Source organism: Carlito syrichta, unplaced genomic scaffold (genome assembly GCF_000164805.1).
Source record: "Carlito syrichta isolate Samal-C Ts95f unplaced genomic scaffold, Tarsius_syrichta-2.0.1 Scaffold303604, whole genome shotgun sequence".
In the NCBI taxonomy this organism is placed as follows: Eukaryota; Metazoa; Chordata; class Mammalia; order Primates; family Tarsiidae; genus Carlito; species Carlito syrichta.
Genome location: NW_007247700.1, coordinates 1,014,212 through 1,021,410, shown reverse-complemented (window position 1 = coordinate 1,021,410; position 7,199 = coordinate 1,014,212). Strand labels below are relative to the sequence as shown.

General features: G+C 56.5%; 1 protein-coding gene across 1 annotated transcript; it reads right to left on the bottom strand.

The window, feature by feature from the left end:
* Positions 1 to 672: 672 nt before the first annotated feature.
* VSIG8 (V-set and immunoglobulin domain containing 8) lies at positions 673 to 6,729 on the bottom strand. Its single transcript, XM_021712690.1, has 6 exons — positions 6,662 to 6,729; positions 2,989 to 3,164; positions 2,364 to 2,565; positions 2,020 to 2,241; positions 1,158 to 1,277; positions 673 to 860 (listed from the first exon to the last, which is right to left on the bottom strand). Exons 1-6 carry the CDS (start codon positions 6,708 to 6,710, stop codon positions 673 to 675), a joined length of 957 nt encoding a protein of 318 aa, XP_021568365.1. The 5' UTR covers positions 6,711 to 6,729.
* Positions 6,730 to 7,199: the final 470 nt, after the last annotated feature.

Here is a 7,199-nt window from a genome sequence, read left to right as displayed (position 1 = left end):
GGCCCGCCGGCCGAGCCGCTGCGCACGCCTCTGGGCAGCCACGGCAGCCCGGCCTTTCGGGTGTTCCGCTGAGCGGTCGCCCCCGCAGGGAGGGGGCCTTGGGCACGCCGAAGGCGCTGCTCCTCCGGCCTTCTGCTCACTGCCCTTGACCTTGCGCGCCTCTCCGCTCTCCTCTCCTCTCCGCTGTCCTCTCCCCTCTCCTCTTCCCACCTCCTGTCCCCGTGTTCTCCATCCTTCGCTCCGTCCCCAAGGCATTGCAGTCATTAGCACTGCTAATCTTCTACTTTTATTTCAGTTTGCTTCTCATATAAGTTACTAGCGCTATCCTTATCATGCTCTCTTTTTAAATAAGTGTGCCAGAGTTATCACGGGCGCGATACAAGGGAAACATGAAAGCACACAGGCCCTGCCCTCCAGGAGCTTACAGTCTAGACAAGACAGGTGCACGGGCAGGAGGGGATGGAGGGCAGGAGGGCAGAGGTGGAGACAGGGAGGGAGAGGGGAGAGACAGAAGCCATGCGGCAGGTGGCAGGTCGACATGCTGCGGTCCCAGCACTCCGTGGCGATGGTGGGCAGGGTTGGGGTGGGGGTTCCCAGCCGGTGGCAGGCAGGGGTGAGGCGGGCAGGGCGCCGGTCTCCTGCCGCACAGCAGCATGCAGCATGCATCAGGTTTTACCTGATCTCACTAGCCAGGTCGCCGCAGGCCCCGCCGTTACTGTAGCCGAAGGCACCGCGGGCACCGCCAGCCCCGGTGCCCCCGCAGCAGCAGCAGAAGAGTCCCCAGATGCCCACGGCCAGGCAGCACAGCGCGAGCAGGGAGCCCAGCACGGCGCCGATGATCATGCCTACACGCCGGGAGTCTGTGGAGTGAAAGGAGGCCGTCAGGCTTCTTGCAGCCTGGCAGGGCCTACCTGAGCAGGAGGTGTCAGGGCAGGGGTGGGTGGGAAAGAGGGAGGGGATCCAAGGGGCCCCAGCTCTGGGTCACCCAGTGAGGAAGATAGGAGGCGACGCATTCTCCTGCGAGTCTCTCCCAGGGTGTGCAGCTGCTCTAGGCAGAGTCCTGTAGACCCATGCCCTCCCAACTAGAGCCCGGGCCCTCCAGCACCACCAGCCCCCGCCCCCACCTCCCCAGCCAGGGCCCCAGCCAGGGCACCTACCTGAGACTTTCACCTCCACCACACAAACGCTGTAGCCCACGTGGTTGGCTACTGTACACTGATACAGCCCATCATCTGTTCCAGCGACGTCCTTCAACACCAGGTCCCCATTGCTCAGGCCTGAAAGTGAAGCAGAGAGGCCTGGTCTCTAGAGCTCCCACCCCAGCCTCAGACCCTGTGGGTGGGGGTGAAAGACCCACTCTGGAAGGAGGGAAGGTGCGCGCATGTGCGCGCGCACACACACACACACACACACACACAGTCACACTCTGGTCCACTCCACTCTCCAGAGACAGAGTGAAAAGACATAGACATCATGCATTCATTCTGTCATCTTAGGGAAATATGTCCTGTCTCCCAGCCTTGGGCTCCTCTTTTGTGCAGTGAGGATCAGGGTTAGACTAGAGGACTCTGAGGTCCCTTCTAGCACTGTGATCCGTTGCTTGACTGTATTATTCAGCTTCTCCATGTGCTGAGAGCTTTACTTCCCTCAACCCGTTTAATCCCCCAGAAGGCAGATCTTAGTATTCCCTTTTCACATACGAAGAGATTAAGGCACAGAGAGGGTAAGCCATTGCCTGAGACTTGTGGCCAATCAGGGTCCCTGCCAGGATCCAAGCCCATTTCAGTCCATCTCAGACCCTGGCCTCTCCAAATTCACCATACTGCTTTTGATGAACTCCCCACTTCTGCCCCCCGCTTCTTCCTTCAGTAGCAACTACTGGGACAGGCCCGGGGGGAGTCTCCCACGGGGGTTCCAGGTTTGACTCGGTGCCACTGATAATCCAAGAGTGCCCCAGTGGGTCCCGGAGTCCTTGACCCTCCCTTCTTCTCCACACTGCCCTCACCCGGTGCCCCTCACCTTGAGTCATCGAGCTGTGGAAGGACTCCTGGTAGGAGAGCTCAGAGTGGAAGCTGTGCTGGGAGTGGTAAGACCCGGCTCGGTAGGGGTGCGTGTACCCGCTGATCTTGGCCCACTTGTAGGCGAGGGGCTGGGAGCCCCCGTTGGCAAAGCACTTCAGCACCACATCATTGCCGTACGTCATGTGGCCCTCTGTCCAGCACATGGGCACCGCAGGGCGTGCTGCAAGAAGCCAGACAGTTGTGAGCCAGAGCCCAGCCAAGGGGCAGAGCCCAGCTCAGAGTGGCCAGGCTGCACTGGCTCTGAAGCCTGAGGAAGGGGAGTCCAGAGGAGTCTGGCCGTACCTTGGACTGTGACGATGACCTTCCGAGTGGCCGTGGTGGTCTTCTTCACCCGGCATTCGTAGGTGGCTGTGTCAGATACCTGCAGGTTCATGAGGTTGATAGAGGCATCGTACTGGCTGGGGTCCGAGGCTGCAAAGCGAACCCTCTGCTGCAGATGGGGGAGGTTGCCATGGTTGATCCTCTTGTCCTGGTAACTAAGGAACTATGGAAAAGAGGGGCAGACAGGGAGTGAGACAGGCAGAGACAAGGGAGGAAGACAGGGAGTAAAGCAGAGCCAAGGAGGGCATGTGGGTTGGCTGCTTTGGGCAGTCACTGAACTCCTCCAAGACAGTTTTCTCAGCTGAAAAGTGAGAATGATGTTGCCTGACCCACCGACCTCTTACAGAATGGGGGCGATCAAGCACTTTGGAAAGTATAAGGTCAGGATGGGTACTTCTTGAGGGCAGAGACCATGCCTTCTATTCCATTGGGAGCGGTGGGGAGGGAGTGGACTAACTGGCTGACCTGATTCATGATTGCAGAGCTCTCATCCCTGTTGCCCCTCTCCCCGAAGTCCAAGGTCCTAGTTTCCCTCTACCGTCGGGTGTGGGCTGCCCCACAGGTGGACACCATGAAACGCACTCACCACGTTCTCCCGGTGGGAGGGCTCTGAATTGACTTGCATCCACTCGATGTCCAGCCCACTGGGACCATAGTCTTCAGGGTCCAGGATGTAGGGGCAGCCCAGTCTCACGTTATCACCTTCTGCCAGGTACAGAACCTCCTGGCCATCCCCGTTGATCCGCACAGCAGACAGCAGTGCTGGGACAGGGCAGAGTGGGAGTGGGGAGTGGGGGTAGGGAGTGATGGCGGCAGCATCAGAGCTTGAGAAGCCAACAATGTCAGCCCTCCTTTCCACCAGGGCTCAGGGGAACTTCCATCAGGAGGAGGGACTGCTTCGAGTGAGTGTGTACATGTGTTCAGGAATGTCTGGGCACACTTGTGTTGCATGTTTCTTCATGTGGCCATGCTTGTGGACACATGCATATGTTCTGATTGTGTTAGGTTCGCATCTGAATAATGTGTGTGTGTATATATACATATAGCTGTTGTGTTGCTTGTATGTATACATGATTGCACATACGGATATGTGCACATATATACAGTGTGTACTTATGAGTGTTTTTGGCTGCTTATGGATACTGCAAGGATATCCATGCCACATGACCATGTATGACATCTGTGTATGTATTTACATGGTTTTGTGTGTGTGTGTGTGTGTGTGTGTGTGTGTGTGTGTGTGTGTGTTTCTAGGCTTGTGGAGCACACAGAGTCGTCAAATGCTCTGAGGGAAAAGCCTGGTTGGTTAAATGCCACCTGTCTGGGCCAAGTGAGGTGCTCCTGGCCAGAGGCAGGAGGATGGTTGCCACGGCTTCTGGGGTTTCTCTCCAGCCTGAGAAGCAGAAGACTGGGTGTGTCTGTGTGGGTATGGCAGTGTGTCTGTGGCTGTAGGCCTTTGGGTGCTATTGCTTGGTGGTGTGTGACAATGTGAGCCTGGCTGTGTGAGTGCTTGAAGTGATAGTGTGTGTTGGGGCTTGGCAGGTAGCTCTGACCCGGAGCTGCCTGTGTTCCTGTGTGATGGTAAGCGACGGTGTGCGCCTGGGACTACAGCCATAGGCATCTGTAGGGCTGTATGAGCCTTGCATGACTTTGCACAGTGCTGTGGACTTGGTGTCCTTCCTCCTGTGTAACCGAGTGGTCAGGCGCAGCCGCCCCCACAGCCTTGCTCCCTCAGAGGCCCCTCCTGCCGCTGAGTCAGTGGCCGGCAGCCCTGGGTGAGGAGCCGGATCCCAGGATCCAGGAACTCAGCACTGAGCTCCTCTCCCTCCCTACCCTGAAGCCCAGGCAAGCCTAGCCCCAACCGGTTGGACCTAGAGAGGGACAAGAAGGGGCTGTACCCAGGGCCCCACCCCGGGCACTCTGTGCTCACCTCCCAGCCTCCAGCAGTTGTACCTCGGCAGGCCCCTCACCCAGTCTCCTCATGCTGCATCTGCGTTCTTTTTTGTGTCAGCATGACCTTTGGAGCCTCAGCAGTCAGCATGACCTTTGTGTCAGCATGACCCCTGGAACCTCAGCAGTCATGCTGTCCTGTCCTTCTCTGGCTCAGGACCACACTCCCACTTAGAGAGCATCACACACACACACACACACACACACACACACACACACACACACACACGATTACACACTGTCATAGGAAAACAAATCGACACATAGGCCACTTTTGCAAGCCTTCAAAATGCAGATACACACCTATGCGGCCCCGCCTTCCTACACACATAGACACTGTCAAATCCACATTTACAGCAAACACAGGTACATCTAATCCAGCAGACACGCCCACTGTGTGCTCTTATAGTCCCTATGTGCAATCATTCAAGACCAGACCTATCTGCTGAAGCCCTGCCTGAGAGCCTTAGCCCAGCTCTAGCAGGGCCAGCAAGGGCTCTTTCAGCACTCCCACACCTCGGGGATCCTCGGGCTTGCCCCCAGGAACCCTGGCTAGGCTGCCAGCCATGTCCTAACCCAACTAGACTCCAGGATGACCCCAGGCTCTGGTTGCTGCAGCTCTAACGGGCTCTGGTGATGCCTCCTCCAGCCCCAGGCCAAGAGAACAGCAGCTCACTCCTGAGATAAGGATCCTGCTGCCATCTGCCAGATCCTGGGGCGGCACAAGGCAAGCCAGTGATGAGCCAGAACTCAGCAGAGAGCAGAGGCTCCGCCCTGGGGAAGACACTGGAAGCAACCCACACAGGGCGGACTCTCTCCAAGCCCTAAAGCCAGTCAGGCAGGAGGTAAGTATTCAGGGAGAGGGGCTTGGGAAGGAGGGACTGGCTGCAAGAAAGGGCCTCCACCCTGCAGGAATGAGAGCTGCTTCAATTGTCCCAGGCCAGGGAGCTTCACTTAGCTTTTCCATCTCCTGAGAAGCTTTCTCAGCCTCCTCCCCAAGGGTTCCTGGGTCTAATCTTGATTCCTCTTGCTGTAGCACTTAGGAAGTATCTCCAGGGAATGTGAGAGAAGAGAGAGGCTGGAGGGAGGGAAGACAGCCAGGGTGGAAGGGCCTGCTGGGTGGAGAAACATGGGAAGAGAGGGGCCTGAGGGAGTCACATGGGGTCTCCGAGGAGAAGGGACGGTGCCGATTAATTGTCTCCCCACAAAAGCACCAGGGACTGGCCTCTCTCTATGGGGTGTTGACTCAACGGTAGTGTCTGTCCTCGGCTTGTAAATCCTGTCTGAACCTTCAGCTGCTTCCAGAACTCCTACCCTCCCTTTGGAGGTGAGGGAGGGGAAGTACAGGGAGGGGAGAAAGGTGGCTCCCATGGAAGGCACTGGTGCGTAAATGCACCAAATGCTGAGTCTGTCACACACCCACGGACACATGACACAGAGAGAGGTTCCAGGTCCTCATAGTACAGCCGGAACCTCCTAAGGGGCCCTGCCCACCCAGCTCTCCCCAGACAGAGAGGGGCACAGCTATCCTGCCAGAAACGCCATCATTCGCACATGCCACATACACGGTCACACTCACACAGAGGCTGAAAACAGTCCCCTTTTCTCGCACCCCCCTCACAGCCCTTCATCCCAGACCCAGGCCCCCCGGCGGTGAGGACACAGAGCCATCTCCAGCTATGCCCGCACAGAACGTCCCTCACTGGGACTTGCCCCAACTTGGACAGACAATCACACTATTCAAACGTGAGCCCTGCACTGCAGGCCTGCCCTAGTGGGGTCAGGGACTCTGGAGTTGCCCTCCCCAGCCTCCTCAGGCCTCATCCTGGTGGGATCACGACCCCAGGACTCACCACGTGGGGACCCAGAGCCCAGGATTCAGGCCTGAGCTCTTAGGGCTGTGATGGAAGCAACCCACCCAGACTTACTCCAGCCCTTGTCTCTTGCCCCTGCCCCTTGGCTCTGGCCTGGAAGGGAGGGAGTAGCACACAGTTGATGAAAATTGATCCTTCCCAGGCTCCTCCTCAGCCCCCACCCAGTGTCGCTGCTCACCTGACTCCTATCCCACCTCTAACTCTGATAGGCAACTCTGAGCAAGCCCTGTCTTCCTGCTCACAGGCACCTGCGCGCACGTGTGAGCCCCATGAAGATCCACACACAGATCCCCGCACCACAGACACATGTCCCAAACCTCCTTGGCAATATCCACTCTGGGTTGCAGCAGGGTAGGACTGGGCATCTCAGACCACCTGTGAGGCTCCCCGTGAGGACTCGCTGCCTCTATCCCTGACCACTGCCCAGTCCCATACCTGGGCTCAGGCACACGAGTAGAAGATGGAATGCTCCTCGACCTCCCATGTCTCGGTGTTTTCTCCGCCTGGGCTGGGTATCCCGAGGACTGGTGGTGGTGGGTGTGAGGGGGCGGGTAGAGGGAGGGGGAGCTTTATAAATAAATGAGTTAGTAAACTATATAATGTAAGTTGATAAAGATATCTATTTATATATCTCAATGCCCATACTTACTATTGACTCCTCAGACCAAAGCACTTTGGGAATATGAAAACATTCTCAGGTCAAGGCTCACTCTATGCTGCAAATTTCCCCCTAAATTGTTAAGTATTTAATATTCAGTTTAAGTTTATTTTAATTCTAAGTAATTTTAAGGATTCCCAAGCAATTCCCAGTCCCTATCAGTGTGTAAAACTCAATATGAAGCAAGGGAGGAAGCATAGTCATCTTGAGAACACAGACTGTCTAAACATATCTTGTACAAATTGAAATTGCCACCTCTAAACAAAAGCAGTCATCCTTGTTCTTTCACTGCAGAAAGTGTGATCCTTTCCTCCC

Coding starts and splice junctions, on each gene's coding strand:
- VSIG8 (XM_021712690.1), bottom strand. CDS start 6,710: ATGGGAGGTCGAGGAGCATTCCATCTTCTACTCGTGTGCCTGAGCCCA. Junction 3,165..6,661: donor ACTCGTGTGCCTGAGCCCAG/GTATGGGACTGG, acceptor GCCCTGTCCCAG/CACTGCTGTCTGCTGTGCGG. Junction 1,278..2,019: donor CCACAGCTCGATGACTCAAG/GTGAGGGGCACC, acceptor CTTCACTTTCAG/GCCTGAGCAATGGGGACCTG.